This window comes from Nannobrachium achirus (assembly GCF_963921795.1).
Source record: "Nannobrachium achirus genome assembly, chromosome: 13".
Lineage (NCBI taxonomy): Eukaryota > Metazoa > Chordata > Actinopteri > Myctophiformes > Myctophidae > Nannobrachium > Nannobrachium achirus.
The window spans coordinates 38,842,716-38,865,874 of record NC_137833.1 but is presented as its reverse complement, the minus strand read 5'-3'; the positions used below and the strand labels follow the sequence as shown (position 1 = coordinate 38,865,874).

The following is a 23,159-nucleotide window of genomic DNA, read 5'->3' as shown; positions in this document are numbered from 1 at the left end:
ATGCCTTCATAAACATATCAGCAGTGCATATAGGAGGGGATTCCCTAACAAGTATTAACACATTGAATATCTTTGTACATATACTTCGCTCATTGTGTATAGTGCATACACAATGTTTTGATTTAGTTTAGTCCACAGATAAACATGCCTAATAATATTATAGCAATCCATGGAAAGGTCAATTCTAGCTCTACACTTTTATACAGGTATCACAGTGCAAAGGCCAGGTTGGTGCTCACTGACTGTTTGAGTTGTACACAGGAAAATGTTAGTGGTGAATGACTCAGATTAAATGTTCTCAGTCTATTTTATTTTGTGTGTGTGCGTGCGTGCGTGCGTGCGTGTGTTTCATTTGGGACATGTTTGTCCAAGCGAGAGACAAATGTCGAGAGAGTAGGGGAGTGACATGAAGCAAATTGTCCATCTGTACGGGAAGTAATGTGTCCCTGGTGAGAGTACTAGGATGGTAATTCTGTTAGACTCTAAAAGCATTCCACATAGGATTTGGCATGGCACATGCCAAATGGGCCATGCCATGCATGGGCATATTATGTGTTCTGAGCTAGTCTTGATTGACCATTGCCATTGTCTAGCAAAGACATATGCTATTCATATTCATAATGCTATTCTATTCAAATTCATTCATAATACACCAAATGAGTAAGGGTCATCCTCCGGACAGCATGAATGTGCTTGGCAAGTTTCATGCAATCCACCCATTTGTTGTTTCAAGTTGGCTCAGTCACGTATACTTCAAAATTGTATCTGCATGTTTTTTTTTGTCAAACCGTGTTTTTATTTATAGGTTTTGGAAACGCAATGTAGCCAATACTGCTCGTCTGTACCAGATGGCTGCGTGTCCAATCCTGTGAGTGTAATGTCCATGTCATAATGTTTGCTTGACATTTTGCTATACTGTAGGCGTACAGTACATCATGGAGCAAGCAATGCCCTTATGGTGGACTATTGTGTAATGAAGCATATCAGGTTGATAAAATGCTAATTCTTTAAAATGCTGATGCATATGAACACTGACAGCGCTAGTCTGTGCACTGCCAAACACACTGTGTACACTACAGTATCATACGTTATATTTCACAGTGGCAAAACGTACAATCCCTCAACAGAAATGCAGTTGTTGGGTTGTACAGTGCAGCATGATTTGCCTGTGGGCTTTGGGAATACCATGACATTGCATACCATGGCATTTGGGCTCAGCCTGCCCATGATTCACATTCGCTGCCAAGGGCCAGTCCTGTTCATTCTATTGGCAGAGAAATGGACAAGCACGTCAGGCTGGTTACTCTTGCTCCACTTGCCACTTTAAAGGAATAAAGCCGCAATAGGAGTGGGGTAGGTAGGTTGAGGGAACAAGCCATCTGATGACATGGTACAATGGAATAGACAGAGGTAATCTTCAAACTTCCATTCATTTTACAGTAATGCAGAAAACCATCCAATCTCAACATGAATAAATCCTTTCCATTCCTATCCTGCAAATATCATGTAATACAATAGCCTTTTAAGGAGTAGAACATTGTGTGCCTCTGGCATTGCTCATAAATTCACCCTCCTAAGGCCCCCTACTCTTCAATAAATATCTTTGCTGACAGTTACCGATCTATAACTGATGAGCTTGTAGATCTTCTACATTCACCAAATGTTCGCCCCCAGGGAAGCTAGGGTTCAAATCGTTAAGAAAAAAACGTGGGCAGAAGAGCCTCAGGGTATGAGGTTGTCCAAAAGTTACATTTACATTGAATCTGTAAAAAAAAAAATCTTTGCATCTGTCACACACACACACACACACACACACACACACACACACACACACACACACACACACACACCCCCCCCCCCCCCCCCCCTCATGTTTCTCATGTTTGTCATGATGATGTGTATTAGGCTGTAATATGTTGACTTGGAGGTCAAATGGCATCGTAGAGGTAGTGGAGTGTACCAGTTGCAAAAATGTACCCATAGTGTCCATAGAGAATATACTAAGTGAAAGATTCTGTCATACTTGAAGTGCTTCAAAGGGTAATGGAATGCCTTACACTTCACATGTCAGGCATTTAGCTGAGGCTCTTAAGTGGAGTGACTAATACCATATAGAATGGTTTTATGTAATGTATTCGGACCGTTCTACGTATGTAATACTATTAATATATGTAAATTATAAGTCATGCGATTAACCACTTAAGACTACTGTTAGTGTAGGCATATATAAACTTTCAGTTTACCAGAACTGTGGTTTACCATGCGCTTGCCTTGCAGAAGGATAGATTAAGAGACTCTTATGGCCACATTCATTTAAAAATATTGACAAATATAGCCACATAAGGAATTTCATAACAAATGTTTTGGCTGCCTATGAAAACACATCGGTTTCTCATTCACCAACTTTACAATCAACCACTAGTTAGGAGGACGAGTACAGTATTGCTCAGAGATCATCATATAAGACAGAACAGGGACATGGACTAAGAATTGTTTGCTACATCGACAAATTCAGCAAACCAACAGCAAAAACCTTTAAAAGATGTGAGTGCAATGTTTCGTTATGTGGGCTTTTGCACACACATAGAGAAATCTTTCATAATGGTCTTATGGGGGGCAATTCTCCTTCTGCTAATTGGGGGAGCTATACTGTACCACCGCAGGGTGGGTGCTGACTGTGAAGTCAGACTGTGTGCCTGCCTTCTTCGACTGCTCTTTCTTCCCCCACCTACGCAGCTTGGCTTAATCACAAGGTTTGTGTACAACGTTTTCTGCAGCAGGTTTGTGCCTTGTTTCGCCCACTTGCTGAATCTAACCTGGCAATGAGGTAGGGCTGGGCGATTAATCGCTTTTTAATCTAAATCATCATAATTTTTTTGTTTGGAAGATTTAGAGAAAAAAAAAAGAAATCGTCAAATCGATTTTTCCATTCAATTAGGGTAATTCTGGTACGGAATTCGCTCATTAGAGCCCTGCAGAACAACAAGGTTCTGCATTATTGCGACCGTCAGGTCACAGTTACTATGAAAACCTCCACTGGCTGTCTGTCTGTCTGTCACACTTTTGCCCTACTCATATCTCCGCCACCGTTGGCCCTATCCATGCCAAACTTCGCACACACAGACTCCTTGACTGCCAAACCACAACCTCCACCCCTCTTTTCTCACATGGCCCTTCTAGCGCCACCATGAGGCCGATTCTTGCAAAACACATTTTGGACACTGCTCCTACATATTTCTCTCTGACGTTGTGAGTTTATTAATCCCCGAATTGACCTTTCTTTGTCTACGGTTTGGACTTTATTCCCAATAGAAAGAAAATATCACATTTTGTTTGCATTTTTTTTTTAATGAAAACAACATTTTTGAAACAATGTATTCTTTTTACCAAAAAATCCAAATTGAAAATCGTCTTTTCTGATAAATAAATCTGGATTTTATTTTAAGGCCAAATCGAACAGCCCTACAATGAGGTATACTCACTTTCCGGTGGAGGTCGGCCAGCAGTTAGACGGTTCTTGGTTTGATCCTTATCAGCCCCTGGCTTCACGTCAAAGTGTCCTACAGCAAGACTAGCCTAGTAAACTGAAGGCAGGAAGAGTCAGGTTTACGAGGCTACAGCAAGACAGTAAACCCCTAACAGCTCCTGATGAGCAAGTTGGTGCCTTGGCTGGCTGCCTCTGCTGTCTGTATGTGAAAGGGTGAAAGTACATTATAAAGCACTTTCAGTGGTTGGAACATTAGGAAAGCGCTATGCAAATGCAGACGTTTTACCATTTTCCATTATCTTGTAGTACTGACCGAGGAAGCTGTCTGCCCAATAGAGAAAAGAGAATGCAGGACCATGAACCCCTACTTTCATCTCTTTTCTTCAACACCGCACTTCCTTTCCCATTTCCCGCAATTAAAGTGCTTTCACTCTCAGTCTCAACCATAATACTTTTAAAAGGAAGTCTGCGCTGCATGGAGCAAAGAAAGTGTGCTGCCATCGTCAGCAATGGCAGAGGTGGGCAGATACTCTAAATGTCCTCAATTAATTCCATAATTTATTTAATGGCATGGTACTGAATGGGGTCAGATTTCTATGGAGTTCCCAAACCTTTTAATGCTCAAGATGCAAAAGAGAAATCCATTGTCTCCCCATAGGACCCAAGCTTATAAAAAATACATTATGAAAATAGCAGATCTACAAGACAATCTCATAACACGTCTCATCTACAACAATGTTCTCTGTATGTCCCCCAAATGTTGGGGTATTTTGCAGACCACTACACATTTCTTGTGCACATTGCCAAGAAATGTGCACAAGAAATCCTGTTTTTTATTATTATTATTTATTCCAGATAGGTACTGTGATCAGACAAAGGAAAAAGACATGAAAGGGAAGGAGTGGGGGATGACACGCAGTAAAGGATCTCAGGTCGCATTTGAACCAGAGTCAGCTGCAGAAACTTGTTTACATGGTCTGGGGCACTCCCTAAAATGAATTCTAGGAATATGTTCCTCCAACTTTCTCTTTTACATTGTTATTGGGAAATTGAGGTCTGTAAGCCTCGTCCTTCAATTCAACACAACACCCAGATTGTGACAGTGATGAACAGAAGCACATGAATAAGCAAGTTAATGAGGAAAACAAAACACAAAATGCACAGCATTTATTTCAATAAGTTCACAAACATATTTAGGCAAAAACAAACACCACTCTTGTCAAATAAATAAATAGACTTTGCGCCGCTGAAAGGCTTCACACTCACACAGGTAAAAGTACAGACAACACACTGACTTGCCAACATCATAAAAATGTATAATTTCTTACAACTTTAGAAGTCACACTGTCAATTTCTGTGAGGAGAAAATGTTATTTATATAAGTCACTGGACAGCTGCCATCACATTCAAATAGCAAATCACCCCATTTTCCCTTGTCTAACAATAAAAGAAAAATAACTTTTTCAATAATACGTATTAGGCCTCATAATCATAGCTAAAGGACCAGTGTAAATACATGTCATCTTCTATTCACAACTTGTATCATACATAAACATACTGTGTAGACCATTTCCCCATTATCGCTTATCTTTTTGATTTTGTGCTTGTTTACATTTTCTCCATTCTAGTCATTAAAACATTGCCAAACTTACTTTAATTAGTCATAGATATTTGAATTATGTTTGTACAATACATCAATCTTTTCACAAGGGACTATATTCAGCTACACTTTTCAATTTAATCAAATAAATCACACAAAGATATTAATGTGTTGGTAACCCATCTCAAGAAGGTCTCTGCAAGCTGATTCTCATACTGTAATGAAACAAATGGAATCTAATGGAAACATGAAGAACACCTTTATGGTCCTTTAAACACTGTTCTGCATACCACCGATCCGCTTAACGTCTGCTCTGAGATCAAGTGAAAGAATCTGATTTGTGTGTCAATCTGTGTGTCCCAAAACTGTGTTCTCATTGTATCAGTTACTTCATAGTGAAAGGCACTTTAGGATTTCAGGCCTTTGTAGCTACATTGGAATCTCAATCACAACAATACGTTATGCTGATCTGCATACAAGAATGTATTATTGTGATACCCCCGCTTTTGTTGTTACTTGTCACAAATCGTTAGGAATACTTATATCTGGCTAAAGAATATTGGCCATTGAGGTAAGATGTTAGGCGAATTGTAAAGAAAATAAGGAATAGATATTCAATCCAGATGACAGAATATGTTACGTTTAACAATACAGTCAACTAAATAGCTTTTGGAATTGTCTCCTTAATTAAAACGTGATGTGGGCGAAAAAGATACAGATTCACCAATTTGCAATAGAAGACTATCCTACTGGCAAATGTCAGTCATTGAGAAAGAGATTGTATTGTGCTTGTGTTGACATTTGCCATTCCAAATGCCATTAACGATTTATACAAATCGATTCAGCTACAAAAAATTGTCCATGACCGTGCTTTTTCCAACAAGTGTAGCACACAGTAAAAATCCTCACTCTAAATGGAATTGTACAGTTTCTGAGTTAAATTAACTGACGATTCTCCACTGTGTTAGAGGTCAACATAATTAAATCCTGTAAGTGCAAAATTACAATTTATGGCAGCTTACTAACTTTTTTCAAAAGCCCTGGGTGCCAATGACGTCTTTGACGTCTTTTGTGTTTTTTGTATAGAATTTTTTTTTTTTTTTTTTTTTTTTCATTTAAAAAAATTTCAAAAAGATTTCAAAAATCATGGGTGGCACATGAACCTTGGAGCCATTTTGGCATTTGGCACAGAAAGAGCTAGAATACCGTCGTTGTCGGGTGGAAACCATGTACTGTACTGTATGTCCAAAACCGTTTGTTTTGTATTCATCATTTAAAAAAAGATTTAAAATAATGAAAATAGCTGATCTACAAGCTCACAACGCCTCGCAATTCGAGGCGTTGTGTGTACTGTATGTACTGTAGATCAGCTATTTTCACTAGTTTTGTGCGACAGTCTTGCATGATGAAGCAAGGCATTACGAAAAAACATACAAATGTGAAACTTGGATATAAAAGGTTTCTGCCCGACGGTGACGATGTCCTGATCATAAATATTGTTAGTGGTCAAATGTAACTGGGGTAGAAGATTGATGGGCTTAAGTCAGGAATGTTCATTTAAATCAGCGTAGAAATTACCATTTTAACTGAATCTTACTGTGTACCATATCTCTTCACTGGACAGGTGACTCGTTGGAAGGTGAGTGATCAGTGATAGTGGGATTGGTAATAGTTGGGTTGGTAGTAGTTGGCTTGGTGATAGTTGGGTTGGTAATAGTTGGGTTGGTGATAGCTGGGTTGGTGGTGGTAGAGGAGGGGTTGGTGTCACTCTTCGCTGTACCGTTCTCCACCCGGCGAGAGGCAGAGTTTAACGGGCTCCTCTTCAGCAACTTGTTAGCGAGCTGGCTACAGGTGCTCCTGTACTGGTGTCGCAGGAGGGAGTACACAAACGGGTCGCTCGCTGCCTTGCTGTAGGCCAAACATTTGGTCAGCACACCCCAGTGAGGGCTTATGGTCCCTGACGAGATGAGTTCGACAATTCTGCCCCCACACAAGAGACAAAAGAAGATACATCATACTCCATCCATGCACCATGTGTGAAATGCATCATTTGAACAATTTCACTTATCAGTGTAGGGTAGAAGAAAAGCTAAAGGAACCCCTTGAAACTCTTGATGTTGAAAATAACAATATTCCACTTCACTGAAATGTCAGCCCTGTTTAGGGGAGCATTAATTCATGATGGTTCCTATATCTTTTGCAATACGAGTACATCCAGGCACTTAGGGACACTGTTCTTACAATAACTTTGCTTGCTCTTGAGCCAAATATGAAACCCTGGCTCTGATGAGAACACAAACTCCCACATCTGACAGTTTCATATCGGTAATCTAACAGATTGTGACAGGTTAACACCTCTACTATGGGGGATACTGATATGAGTCACCAATATAACCTCTGACTCATTCCCCCTCCCCTCCCACTGTTTCTCTTTCTTCATTTGCCAAGGCTCACTATCGGGGAGAGGAAATTACACAAACTAACAAGCTATCTCATTACGAAGAGGATGCAATTAAACCTCCTATGATTATGATGAGATGTGACTGGTAATACATATCATCATCCATAAAGAATTACTGAAGAGGGCTATTCTACCTCTTGAACCAAATCATTTGATTGTCCAACTAAAATGCCGGTTGAGTATACAGAGAGCATGTAATCTCTTCATTAATCAAGAGATGAAAGTACACCCTAAATATTCAAGCACACACGAGAATGCCACCCACACAAACACACGCATGCACATGCACACACACACACACACACACACACACACACACACACACACACACACACACACACACACACACACACACACACACACACACACACACACACACACACACAGGTCGCTGCAGACGTCTGCTCACCTCACCTTGTGATGACATATGGGGTGAAGCACACCACAAAAGTGCCAATGAATGTGCTGATCTTCTTTGTGGCTCGCTGTCTCCTCCGCCTCTGTTGGTCCAGGCATTTCTGCCGAACACTGCCAAACGACACGTGCACCATTATCTACCCAGAGGTCACGGGCAGATGAAGGTGACGATGAAGATGAGGGGGTGATAGATGGGAAACACTTGTGACGCTATCAGGTGTGAGGTGCAAATCCCTTTGACATGCAGATAACAAGCATGCTAACTGATTGTCCAAAAAGTAAATTGACACCAAATCACAACATGCAGATGGATAAAATAATAAAATAAATAATAATAATAATAATAGAGCTGTAGATCGGCTATTTACGGCAAAGAGGTTTGGTGTAGAGGGGGGAAAAGAGCAGACTAAGAACAGAGTGAAAGGTCAAGTTTATTAACTATTGATGGTTCAAGTGGTTAAATATCTGAAAACACTAATTGACATGAATCCAAAATACACTGATTGTGCTGTCAAATGATGAAACTATCTACTAAAAGGTTGTGGGATTCCCTGCTTCATCTCTCTCTCAGCTAAGGGGTCCTCGGCCAGAAAACATTGAAGACCCCTGGCCTAAATTATATAGTCATATGAATCAGTCTTAACTGGTGACTGGGTGATGAGTTGTTATTCCTCGATGACACGTGATAATGTGTGTCATGTGACATGTGTATGATGACAGAATTTAACACATCGGGATCAGTGGCAGATCATATGAGGAAAGGTGGAATGTTTCAGAATGAATCATCTAGGGCTATTTTAGTTTTACCACTGCTGCAACAAACAACTATTTTCATAATGAATGACTTTACATTGTTATTTTTCATTTGTATTTCTGATGTAAAATGATGGTAAAAGGATAAAGCATCAAAGCTATCTGAACCCAAACATAGACCTACAACATATTGAGGTTACTTAGTATGCTCACCCACCCAGCAGTCTGAAACATAACCTTTCTTTTTAAAATAGACAGACCTATGAACAAAGACAAGCATTTATAGTTTGGTAACGTTATAAATATAGCAGTAACACTGACTGAACCAATTATTCAATGAATTAAAATTGTATTAGATTAATTATCGATTCTGCAATTATTGTTTAATTTCACCCTATACGTAGGTTATATAATTCTGTGACATCATTTGGGGAAAGGAAATGAGTATTATTTCCCATTAGACCTACCCCTATCTCAGGGATACTGCAGTGGTGTAAAGTAACCAAGCACATTTACTTGAGGTATTTTTACTTCACTGGAATATTTCCAATTGTCAGTACTTTTCTTCTACTCCACACTAATGCAATGGGATTCTGCATAATGAGTACTGTTACTTTTGTAGTAAATTTTGATTGATAGGCCTACCAACAATGTTGTGCTTTTACTCGTTTTGAATCATGTACTTTTACTTATAAGAGAGTATTTTACGTTGTAGTATTGATAGTTGTCTTTAACATTTCAGTATACTTTTCCCACCAATGTACTGTGGTCACGCCATCAACATTGCACATTTTGATTCCAAAGTCAACTTGGATCACATGAATGATAGTGGTTTTTGGCTACAAACTACATTTATCAAGAAAGATAGTCTATTTGACCTTCAACGGCAGAAAAAGGGCATAACAAATTAAGTCCAGACAGTGCAAGCAACTTGAACATGTTGTGGTTATAACTAGGGTTGCCAACTGTCCCGTAAAATACGGGATCGTCCCGTTTTTGGAAACTAAAAGACGTGTCCCGCATTGAACTGATACAGGACGCTCTTTGTCCCGTATTTTAAGGTTGGGGGATAAATATGAATGACAGGATGATTTAATTGAGAAATGACAGTGATTCTGCCTGTCAGTGAGCTTCCACTCTGCTCTCCTCTGAGACAAGTGCTGCATCCCATTGCTGTGTGAGGCGCTGCGCTGTTTGTAGGCAGCTCATTGGCTCATTAACAGTGTTGCTAAGACACAATCTCCGCCCCCTACACCAATCCCATGGGCTGTAGGTTCAGTCCACAAGTTGCCTGCTAGAGTGCGTGCGAGCGAGCATTCGACAGTACTCGGCTCAGAACATTGTTTAATGAGACAGAAGATTGTGTACAAACAGATTAGACGTGAATCCATGATAGGTGATAGCCTAAACAACAAGGTGAAAAAGCAGGCAAGCAAGCAAGCAAGCAAGCAAGCAGAACATAAGCCATGGGATGACTGGCTGGTTTGTGAAATAACATAAGCATGCGTTGATTTTGTTAAAACCTAATGGTTATTACTGTATGCCAATATGATTAAACTAGTGTTGGGTAACCAGAGAGAGGGGACATGAGAACCAGGTAGACCTAGCCTTACATTAAGACGCATTCTGCCGAGACTTTCGCATTGTGAATTGGGGCGACGGCAGAAAGCGTCTTACCGACTTGTCAGACAGGTCCGGAGTATGGTCTGCAAAACTGCTACTGCGGCTCTACACATGCACACATGCGAGACATTGCGACTTGTCCGGAAGCCTTGTTTAATGTATTAGTCCGTATTGTTAAATAAAATGAGTTTTTACCAAGTGTGTGTCTTTTCCAAATCTAGCATCTCTGGTTTGGTTAAAGATGGCTGCACTTATCACGTGACGTTCATCCATTCCCCCATTCGCTCATACAAGGACATGACGTAAGTGTATACGGAAGAATGCACAATAATGCTTCCAGCCACCAACGGGCGCTGTTGCAGCTAATGTTGTAGCAAACGAGGAAAAGCTGTACACTTGGTAAAAACTCATTTTATTTAACAATACGGACTAATACATTAAACAAGGCTTCCGGACAAGTCGCAAAAACCTTGCAGAACTTGTACGGAAGATATGTCTCGCATGTGTGCATGTGTAGAGCCGCAGTAGCAGTTTTGCAGACCATACTCCGGACCTGTCTGACAAGTCGGTAAGACGCTTTCTGCCGTCGCCCCAATTCACAATGCGAAAGTCTCGGCAGAATGCGTCTTAATGTAAGGCTAAGGTAGACCTATATGTTTTGGAAAATTGAGAGAAATAAAATACACTACATGATTTTAAGGTAATAGGACATGGCCCAAAGACACCCGAATTAATATTGTGAAAGGAAAAATATGATTTTATATAGGAAAATACCCGTTTTAGCCAACTTTATAACCGAAAATACCCGATAAGTTTCATCAGAGGTATAAGGAGCTGTCCCGTATTTGAAACTCTGGGAGTTGGCAACCCTAGTTATAACGCATCCTTTACAGTTTCAACCGTCACTGAAATTAACCAACTTTAGTGTAAAGCACAATGTGCGACCTAGAGAATAATACTGTACTATGAATGCATGCACTTCACGAATAACAGCCTGCTACCTGGGATGAATGTCCACGAGGAGCACCAGCGTCTGCATGGTGATCACGTTGATGCGTTTGCAGTGAAACCTCGCCACTCTCAGCACCTTGAGGTACGTTACGCACAACACGACCAGGGTGAGGAGGAACGTGAGAGAGTGTAAAGCCACCGTGAAGACGATATACTGCGTCCTGGCGCCGGTCGCCCTCGCGTTGCAGAGCGTGCACGACGCGTAAAGCTGGTGGTATCCCACCCAGGAAAGGCAGCTGGCCACGGCCGAGAAGCACAGCGAGTGGATCCACGTGTATCCCAGCGCCACCACTGCGTCCCGGTGCCGTATCCTGGAGTGGTAGCTCAGAGGGAACACCACGGCCACCCACCTATCGATGCTCAGCGCTGCCATGCTGAGCATGGAGTTCGTGGTGAGGAAAGTGTCGAGGAATCCCGCTATCTGACACAGGCCGCTGCCTCCCGGGTGGCCCGCGGTTATGATCCCGGCCAGAGTCAGCGGCATGTTGGACACGCTCAGCAACAGGTTGCAGAGCGTCAGGTTGAGGATGAAAAGCCCCGGCACTTGTCTGCGGATCTCCGGGTTGTAGAGGAAGCAGATCAGCACCACGACGTTGGACAGCAGCGACACCGCGATGATCCCCGCGACCAGCACGGAGGCAGCGATGTCCGCTGCTGCGGGCAGCATGGTGCGCTGCTGGCGTCCCGCAGCTGCGTCTCAGATATCCAGAGACACCACCAGACTTATCTGATCGCTGTACCCACACTCCACAGCCTCGCTGTGAAGTAGCATCGTGCACTCCAGTTACAACATATAGAGATCCAATGCGTTGTCACTCCCAAGTTTCAACTGATGGCACGGCGTCCCCAAAACAGCGTGTATGACTTGGCAGCAGGAAAAGCATCCAGTGTGCTCGCCGTAATCGTAAATTAAAGTTGGAAATCAGTTTAAAATAAAGCCAAGGCAGGATGTGAAGTTATAGTGGGTTCTCATTCTCAAGTAACCCTGCAATCTGCCACGGTGCAAAGCGTTGCGCAATTGCGCATTGAATTGGTGGACAGCTTTGCAAAAACTCACACTCTCACAGATGTGTGTCCCACGCTCTGGGTCTGTCTTGTTATGCTTATATCGCTTGTCTGAGCCTAAGTGCGACATACGCTCATGCACACGTATTTGGCACTAAGTAAGCCAAAAATAGATTGTTGGATAAAAATAGAAACAGGGCGCGATTGCGTGGCTGCAGGTGCTATAGACTGATGTCTCAAATGTCATGCTGAACAACAATAGCATTTTATTTTAGTAACATACACTTGGGAGTACTGGCTACTTTAGTCGTGGAAGTATATCACACAAACTATCCACATAAAAATCACAATTGATAATGAATATTACTATTATTGTGCATTCTTCTGTAGGCCTATGTTGTTTTTACATTCTCACCATTCAAATATCTTTGAATGGTGAGAAATTCCTAAACATTGCAATTAGCTACATTTCTAAAGAGTCAAATGTTTTAGTTCTTTAAAAAAAAGTTTCAAACAATAATGTTGGTCCAACCCTGAGCAGTACCAGGAAGAATCTTCTAGACGCGCGCGCGCACACACACACACACACACACACACACACACACACACACACACACACACACACACACACACACACACACACACACACACACACACACACACACACACACACACACACACACACACACACACACACACACACACACACACACACACACACACACACACACACACTTCTCATTTAGGCTACTGATGCTTGACTTGTTCCCATCCAAATTACAATGGTCCAGTGCTCCGAACAGAACACACACAAAAAAAACACAATTTACAGCCTCCTCTGAGTCCTCTAGCTCAGCTTTAGAACATCTCTCTAGTCTAGTAGCTGTGCTCACTGTGGCCTGTGACCTGAAAAGTGGCTGTGTGAATTATAGAGAACTACACTGTACTGTAGCCTACTTATATTCTGTACTTCTATGTTCTATGTGTGATCATTCACAATGAGCAGCTTTGACTTGGTCACATCTTTCTGTGTGGCATCCCTGACTACCAGTGGTGTAAAGTAACCAAGTACATTTACTTAAGTACAATGTTTAGGTATTTGTACTTTACTTGAGTATCTCCAATTTACAACTCGACTTCATCTCAGAGGCAGATATTGTACTTTTACTCCACTACAATTATTTGACACTTTAGTTACTTTGTAGGTTTTGAGTATTACAACAAAACATAGCATACATTAACCACTTCAGCTCTGTATACATTTCGGCCATTTGAAAATAGCCGATCCACAAACTCACAATGTGGCGATGTATTGTGAGAAATCTGCTATTTTCAAAAGATTTTAAGGTAGTAGTTCACCCCCAAAATGACCCTTTTTCTATCAATTACTCACCCCATGGAGTCTTGAGTTCAATAATATGTTATTGTTGCATTCCGAAGCCAATCATTTGAGGAGACTCTTTGTAGGCCCATTGATTCCGGATGGAGACTTGGGTCTCCATCTGGAATCAATGGGGGTACTGTAAATTTAATATAATCAAATTATTGGCTTAGGAATGTGACAAAAACAAAAACATATTATTGAACTCAGGTTCATGGGGTGAGTAATCAATAGAAAAATAGGTGAACTACTCCTTTTATACATGACACCTTCTGAAACGAGACATTTTGCATAATGAGTACTTTAAGTACATTTTGATTACTGGACTTTCTACATTGAAGTATTGATACTTTTCCTTACAGTAAGTAGAACATTCAAGTTCTTCCACCACTGCCTGACTGCATGAATATCTTAGTTACAGCACCTGTCTGAGATCTGGGCTAAGTCCTTATAGTCCATTAACCAGACCTACTTTCCACTGCAGACTGAACATTCTGACGTGAATTAGTGCTGCCAAATTACTCGGTGGAGTTGAAAATTCTAATTTTGCCCTCTTTTCAGCAGTCAGAATAATGACAACTAGAAACTAGTTTAAGAAAGACATTTCAGTGGGAACTTTCCTCAGGTTATAATCCTGAGCGTTAGTTTTCACTGTGCACAGCACACTGCACAGTTGATGCCACAAAGTTTAGACAAATCTTATAAGATTATTTGAAAGTCTCTTCGGTGACCGTCAGGGGCACACTTCAGGCTAACGTAACACATGGGTTCTTCTCAACCTTGTTTATGCTCAACAATCACACCCACCTACATTTTCCACATGTTCCTACTTCCTAGTCCCCAGTACCACAATAGAACAAATTGCTATGAATATGCATAATAAACTCAGCAACTGATTGCCATGATATGAGAAAGAAACAAAATAATTACATTATGTTGCCCAAACAAAATAAATCTAGCATTTCAATAATGTTAAATATTTGCACATTAAAGTACCATAAATATGTTTGAACAATGATTAACACAATGGGTACTTCAAAATGTATCAATTAACTTTAATCTCAATGTTTAAGCACACCCTATCTTTATCAGTAAGAAGAAGAAAAAAAAACAGCTTTAAGGTTATTAAAAAGGCAGGTTATTAAAAAGGCAAACACTTAGAACACTCAAACAAGCTGAAGGTGTTTGAGATGAAGTCCTTATCCATATCCATGCCTCTATTTATGAAGTGGGAGGAACTACCACAAGCACACCCAACAAACACTTGATGTCTCCTTGTGGAAATAAATGGTTTCTGACTCATGGTGCTCCAAGCAGCTGCAAACCAACAGCAAGTATGACTTTAAAGTAGCCTATATGAAACAGGCCATGGCTGCTAGTGTTTCTGCAAATGCTTCAGATACTGTGGGCCCTATTATGATCCAGGTCTTATGCCTTATGCCTTAAAGGTAAATGGTAAATGGTGTATTTATATAGCGCTTTTATCCAAAGGACTTTACATAGATTGTGCATTACATTCACCCATTCACGCACACATTCATACACCGGTGGCGGAGGAAACCATGCAGGCACCAACCTGCTCAACGGGAGCAATTAGGGGTTCAGAGTCTTGCCCAAGGACTCTTCGACATTAACTCAGGGGGAGCCCGGATTCGAACTGGGAACCCTTCGGGAACCCTTCGTGCTCTAATAACGGTTTCTCTACCCCTGAGCTACGCCGCCACTTGCATGACTGTGTGCAGACAGTACTTGTGTTTGTGTGAGTGCAATGATAGATATTTGGTGTATACCATCATGTAGCATTAACATTTAGGAAACAAAATAATTGTTTTTCATAATATGCAGTAACTCTAAGTTGAAAAAACGCAAGTGAGAGACACTGGAGAATCAACCTTTCCTTGCGAGGTACTATGCCCAGATCTACGTATGTTTCAGTAATACACGATTCCCATACGGCTATATTCTTTACACTTCAACATTTCCTTCTAGGTTTGGCCACACAGTGACTACAGAATAGACTCACTTATCACTGTCACAGACCACCATACACACGAGTGTCTGTTTAAAATTTCAATTAACATGCTCAGTGAGAGAAATCACAGTTGTGTGTAAAAGTTGAAACTCATCTGGAGAAAAATCATTTAAATCAGATTAGGCCCAGGGCCAAAATTAAAAGCATCAATATGATCTATGCATGGTAATTTATTGGAAGAGATTTCTCCACTGCCCAGTAATACCACAATCTCTTTGTTATGGGGTGGGGGGTGAGTCATAGGGCCAAGTGGCTGCAGAGGGCTTAGCCTTTTAATTAATTCTACACAGGATTAATCTATCTTTCTTTGGGATTATTCATCCTTTCTTTCCTTCTATCTTTCTTTGCAGTTTTATGGTGTGAGGGAAGAGGTCCACAGCTTTAGATATCAGGTTCTACACAATGACAGAATAATAAAGCTCATCTTCTATCGATATCAGTGGACACACATCTTGGATATATAGACATTAACGTTAACATATCGTTGTTGTTGGGTGGAAACCTTGTATCTCCAAGTTTCAAATGTGTACGTTCTTTCGCAAAGTAAAGCCCTGCTTCATCATACAAGGCCGTCACACAAAAGTAGTGAAAACATCAGATCTACATGCTTGTAGATCGACTGTTTTAACTAGTTTAAATAATTTTTAAAATGATAAATGCAAAAAATGGACATACAAGGTTTTCACCCGACAACGACGATATAGTATGCACTGCTGCTGATTGTTAATGACAGCTTGCCCTCAAAGAAAATAGAAAAATGGCTTTGTGGAGAGTTGTATTTTAATCATTCATGTATTTCTGGGTAGAGTGTGCTGTGCTGACGCTTACATCCTTTAAAAAATAGGTACAGTACAAACATATGCAAAGGGCATAGCTCATAATACCATTGTTAAATTTATACATTTCATTCCAATAGAGCTCATAGATGTAAAACACTGACCATCAACTGAAGCTATAAATAGATCAAACTGCCATCTGATTCCAGTAATATATTCACTGCCAACAATGTTCAGTATAGATATATATTAATATATATTGTCTTTGTCTTCCATGTTCCTGCTCAATTATAGAGAACACATGTTCTTCATTTTCCGCACTATAGTGGATAAAGCATAGATGCAAATGAGGAACCATCGTTTTTACAGCTTCGAGTACTGTCACTCACATTGGATTTCTCTTCTCCTAAGTCCATTTGGAAGTCGCCTATGAACTACCACCAAATGCCAACCCTTTCTGCGCTGTCACTGTTAAAGTAATGATGATTCCTTACGTAAGATGGCATTTAAGAATCCACAGGGACCGATGCACTTGTTATATCTTCTGAGCATCTCGGCCCATCTGATAGCTGAATCCCTTGGTAATTTCCTGAAGGCATTCTCCGAGAGACACAGTATGAAAGTCAGCCAACACAGGATCGGTGGTGGGACTTGAGCATGACTCAACATCCTAAGGCCATCGTGTTCAGTGAAGATGTGATTCTGAACTAAAGATATTAATCTAGCCTTGAGGCCAGCCTGGAGAGGGTACTTTTTCCACTCACTCTATATTTCATGGGAACATCTACTTCATGTGTTTTGCAATGTCCCTGTTGTTTGTGCATTATGCAGAGCCCTCTGCTACAAGGTCGATCATGCTTAAAATGCGAACGCAAATCCATTAAGGAAAACTTAAATTCAGACATAATGCAAATTTAAAAACCCATACAATTATATATATATATATATATATATATATATATATATATATATATATATATATATATATGATATGGTGTTGCTGTCTAGGAATCAAGACAGTTTCTGCTATTTGGGTCACCCCCCCCCCCCCCCCCCCCAAACAAAAAGAAAGAAAAACACATACACAAAATTTTAAGTAAATGCAACAACGGACATGTGCTGCTGATCTTGTGGGCCACTGCTCACTGTGCATGTTAATATGTTCATATATATTTAACATGGTATTGCATTTCATCACATACAGTATCCAGCCTTTACTTGCCATGCAGAGGATAGTGATGAAAAAGTGTAGTGGATCCCCTTGGGGAGATTACTTCTTAGCACTAGACCCATCCTATTAGGCGCAGTGTGCAACGCCCGGGGAGCGGTTTGAGCAATTAGGGGATCCGTTTCTTGCTCAGAAACACCTCAACACGAAGCCTGAAGAAGCCAGGGACTGAACCACTAATGTTACGATTCCCGGACGGCCACTCTATCACTGCCTTCCCAAAAGGACAGAGAGGATGATATGCCATATGGGCTGGTACAGCGCAAATCATATTCAGCTGTTACATGTATACACGGTTGCAAGGGATGTTGTGGTAGAATTCATGGATGAGGAGGCACTGGATTGTATCCAGGCACAAAGGAACCAAAACACACAAGCAGAAAACAGTGACCTTCAATGGTTCGACTCATCAGAGTCGACTCGTCATAGTCGAATAGCCTAATAATTAGATGCCGGGCTCTGGGTTGACTAAGGATTAGTCATACAGTATGTGGTCTTACCCCTATGCATCACTCTCAGATCTAGATGAGCCTGTAGTGTAAAGCATCCAGTGCAAAATGATAAATAAAAGAGATAGGCATAATATATTTCAGTTGTTGAGTACCGTATTTACCAAGCCAGCAGTGTTCATAGTTGCGACGGTCAGGTCGCAGTTACTATCAAAACCTCCACCGGCTGTCAGTCACGTCACTTCGCGCCACACCTTTCCCCTACTCATATCTCCGCCACCGTTGCCCCCCCTATCCATGCCAATGGATAGGGGGCATGCCAAACCACAACCTCCACCACCATTTCTCACATGGCCCTCTTCTAGTGCCGCCATGAGGCCGATTCTTGCAAAACACATTTTTGGACACTGCTCCTACATATTTGGCCCTAAAATCACGCAAAGCTGTCATACCACAACCTCCACCCCTCATTTCTCACACCACTTACAGGCCAATTTGTGTATACATGCAACCTGACGGTCGCTTATCTCCCGGTTAGGGAGTCTTATTGGTTCTAGTCCACGTGAAATATTGCACTTTTAGCAAATGTTATGTTTATGTGTGATGGCTTAAGTGGGAGTGCTAAGGCAACACACTATGTTCAGTATGTCACTTACTGTTTCTTTGTAACCATGCAATCCTCAAACATGATAATTTGAGGGAAGATGTCAAGGTATCAGTATAGACGGAAAGACCATGTGGGGATCAGAATTCAGCCACACAAAAAGAACTGAAAAAAAAAAGAACTAAAGACAGGAGGAGCAAAGGTGGTGCAGGTGGTACTGTATGTGTGATGACATAGACCCGCTCTGTTGAGATTCAAATGTGAGAAAATATAATACAAATTCTAGGACATTTTAACCACAGTGGGTGGTCTCTATAACATAAGTCTCTAAAATCTCCAGATGATACAAAACAACAGAAAAAAAACACTGGCACTGGCGCTACACCCAAAAAAATAATCTCTCAGTTGAACACATTTTAAATGTGTGAAACTTTTCCACCCATTTTATATGAGTACATTTATATATGGGATATATGTAGTCCCAAGTCAAATCTACATTCAATGCAATGCATGTTGTTCAATTAGTCCAACTCATTTTCATTAACTTAAGCCAAGTTAATTATATGAACTTAATTAATTTACGTTTGTCCAACTCAAACAAATGTTAACGTAAATGTGTTGGTTCAACTCATTTTTATGGAATTAAGCTAAGATAAATAAAATACTTTTACATTTACATAAGAAGAGTTCGGTTTCAGGTTTTCTTCTGGATGATTTGTTTCAAGTTTTACAATATCAACATACAGATGCATAATGGATATATGCAATAGCAGTGATTATTGAATAATCAGAACATTTAAGAGAAAACCAACGCAATAACCTCAAAGTTACCATGAGTTCTTCTCTTTTAGCCTAGCATGGGGAGGGAGCTCAAGCTTAAACTAGCAGCCTAGCAGTTAGGGTTAGGGTTTAGGCTCAAATACTGACAAATCAAATTCTGACATATGACAGTCATCTTGCCAAGGCAGACACATTGATATGATACATTTAGCATTTTTAGCTCCCGAAAGCTTAAACATTTCCCTGAAAACCTAGAAAAATGCTGTTCCCAGCATGCTTTGCATAACATGTGACCAACTTATTTGACCAATCAAGGGAAAGGGCTGGAGTCACTTCTCAGATCTGTAAAATGTACTTAATAAAATTGAGTTGGATTCAAACAATATTCTCAGAATGATTTCAGCCTTAAAAACTACTCAATAAAATTGGTGAGAGGCGTGGTTTATGGGACTCTGGGAGTTTTCATTGGAACTCATTTTCAATGTGTTTTTAAATTCCATTACTAAGATTTGAGTTACATGAATGTAATATAAATGCATAATGTTAAATGAATAGATTTTGTATAAGCACTATTAATTACATTTGAGTTGGAACAATTTAATAAAAATGCATATATTGTAAATGTATATATTTAAGGTAAGCACGATTAATATTTGTTCAGTTACATCAATTCAATACATTTGCATATATTATAATTAAATACATTTAAATAAAGCCAACATAATGTAAATGTATCACATCTGGCACTATTAATAATATTTGAGTTATATCAATTAAATGTATATGCTTATGCCTTGAAGTGAAGTAATTAAATAAAGCAAACATAATTTATATGTGTCACATTTATAGGGGGGTTGAATCAGTTTTTTGGGTGTAGATCTCTAGTCTTTCTCTATTCATTCTTATTCAGATTAATCTAAATGTTTTGCTTGTGGTTGTGCCTGCTTTACTGTGGTCACCATGTACCCACCGCCATCACTCTATCTGGAGGCTGGCAATGTGCTTGTTCAGCACCATGGAGAGAGGCATGAAAACGCATCCGTTAAAAAGCAATGGTCAACTATTGTCTCCCATTATCATTTGCTGAAATGGAACTGCCAAATGTTTAATCAAAATCAATCAAACAGACAGACTTTTTTTTTACTCTGAAAATACCTATAATCACAACATATAATGAAAATAGGGATTTGCATTATTACAAGGCTAATATTAGGGTTGTTAGGGTCAGGCTTTGTGGTCAATAAATGCACTGGAGTGGCCACTGGACAAGCGGTCCAGGCGCATACCACATATACAGTATAGGCTCTAATACTGTATACTGTACTATCAACATAGGCCAAAAAGCCCCCCAAATAAATAAATAAATAAATGTACTGTAAGTCAGTGGAGTGTCCTCCCTAGTAGGCTATGTATGCAAACATGCAAGTGTGAATAATGTATCTCTGTGCATGTGCACATGTACTGTATGTGCATGGGAATGGGAACTCATGCCTGTGGCCAAATCAACGCACGCCTGGTTGACGCAGCCCCAACCGGCTTATGCACAATTTCAGACGCTGTCTCTCCACATTAGCCTTTATTTGTTTGTGCTCACACGGCCCCCTTGCTTCTGTATGCATGGACAGCCTGCTGCTCTGGTACCATGGCTTCTACTTTCATTGGCTGGTTGTTGACCATTATTGGTCCGCTGTTATTGGTTGCTGCTAGTGACTTTTAAACAACAATATGAAATACACTTCCAAGTTACCATCATCAGACTGACCTTTCTCTCAGTCAAATAAGAAATACTCTTTTCTTTTTTCTCCATCTTCCTAATGAAACACGAAGGAAAGTCCACACAAACAGTGGTGTGAGTGGTATAGAAGAGAATAATGATCTGTCATTAATTAAACCTACAATTCGTAGGAATTGTCTCTCCTGGTGGAGAGCGGTATAATGTCAAAGATCCCCAAACTACAATAAAGATGCTGTGCAATTAGTATCCAATCCAGTGGGCCATCTGCTTCAAATAACGCGCGCGCGCACACACACACACACACACACACACACACACACACACACACACACACACACACACACACACACACACACACACACACACACACACACACACACACACACACACACACACACACACACACAGCGTTGTGAACAAAAATAAATCTGACATCACACATTTAACCAAACCAAGATGGGCATAACAGCTGCAAGCACAACACAACCAGATAAGCACACTGACAAATTAGGATGGAAGCAATTCATTTCTGTTCACATTGGGACGATAATACATAGAGGCACTGAGTGTTTCATTCCTCATTGGCACAGATTTGCACCTGGACAATTTTGTTGTGTGTACAGTAGGAGTCTACTGCAGCATAGTTATTAAAATAGCCTCAATGTATAGTTTAACTCAATCATTGCCATCCACAAGTTTCCCGAGCTTAGATTAATTAGAGTTGATTAAAAACAATCCAAAATCGGATCTCCAATCCAAGGTGCTCCAAAGATATTGTGCTTCCAGTTTGGACCGAAAACCGGAACTGCATTTTTGTGGCCGGAACAACCCAGCACTTCCTTCTCCGTTTACTTCCTATGTCCTATTTGCTAGCTAACACTGCTCCTAGCTCAGCAACGGTAGCATGGATTAAGATGGTGTCTTTCGTTATTGCAAACGGACTGCTGTATGCACATGATTGTGCACCATCACGATGGACACAGGCGCCCACATTAAAAGGTAAGAACATCGTGGCAGTCAAAATACATGTCACAGTTTATATACATATATACTGTGAACGTGTCGCACTGCAACGTGTAGAGATCTAAATAGGCTAGGCCTGCATTCACAGCATAGCAGTGACAAGCACATAAAAAACAGGGGACCTACCAGTCTGTTGTCATCTTCTTGACTTCTGTGCACTTAAGTCATCTTGCTCGCTCCCAAAGGACTATAGTCTCCGTTTAATCAGTGTGGCTCCCAAGCCTGATTTTCCCCTGCATTTGTTGACAGGTAAAGTGTCAGGTGACAGGTGTTGCAGATTAATCTGTTCATGTGTTTTGTATCCATGTCTGCATAATACCGTAAGTATATCAATGCATTACCAATAATACGTTGAAATCACATCTCTTTCCAACACAAACTCCTGATGCCTGTCACTCCAAAAAGATGGTTACTGTCCAGTACCATCTTGTTTGTGGCTGTGTAAGTGGAGAATAAGACCAAAATGCAGACAAACAAAGGCCAGAACAAAGCAGCAACTTGCTTAGGATGTGATTAAGGAACAGAGAGGACAGGTGACACATGCTGGTCAATTAGCACAGGTGAGCTGATTACACTGACAGTGGGGACATCTGGTGGACAGTTAGGGAAGCCATGTTATAACTCCATGAGGGAAGCACAGGCTGAGACCAAAGATGACCACTTTGCAGTTTGCGCAGGAGTGTGCACGCACGCACGCACGCACGCACGCACACACACACACACACACACACACACACACACACACACACACACACACACACACACACACACACACACACACACACACACACACA

At 40.7% G+C, this 23,159-nt stretch overlaps 1 protein-coding gene across 1 annotated transcript; it reads right to left on the bottom strand.

Annotated features, from left to right (window-relative positions):
- Nucleotides 1-6,700: 6,700 nt before the first annotated feature.
- LOC308297294 (G-protein coupled receptor 26-like) lies at nt 6,701-12,019 on the bottom strand (the record flags this gene model as incomplete). Its single annotated transcript, XM_080740707.1, has 3 exons — nt 6,701-7,067; nt 7,963-8,076; nt 11,343-12,019. The coding sequence occupies 3 exons, from the start codon at nt 12,017-12,019 to the stop codon at nt 6,701-6,703; spliced, it is 1,158 nt and encodes a 385-aa protein (XP_080596833.1).
- Between the last annotated feature and the right edge of the window lie 11,140 nt (nt 12,020-23,159).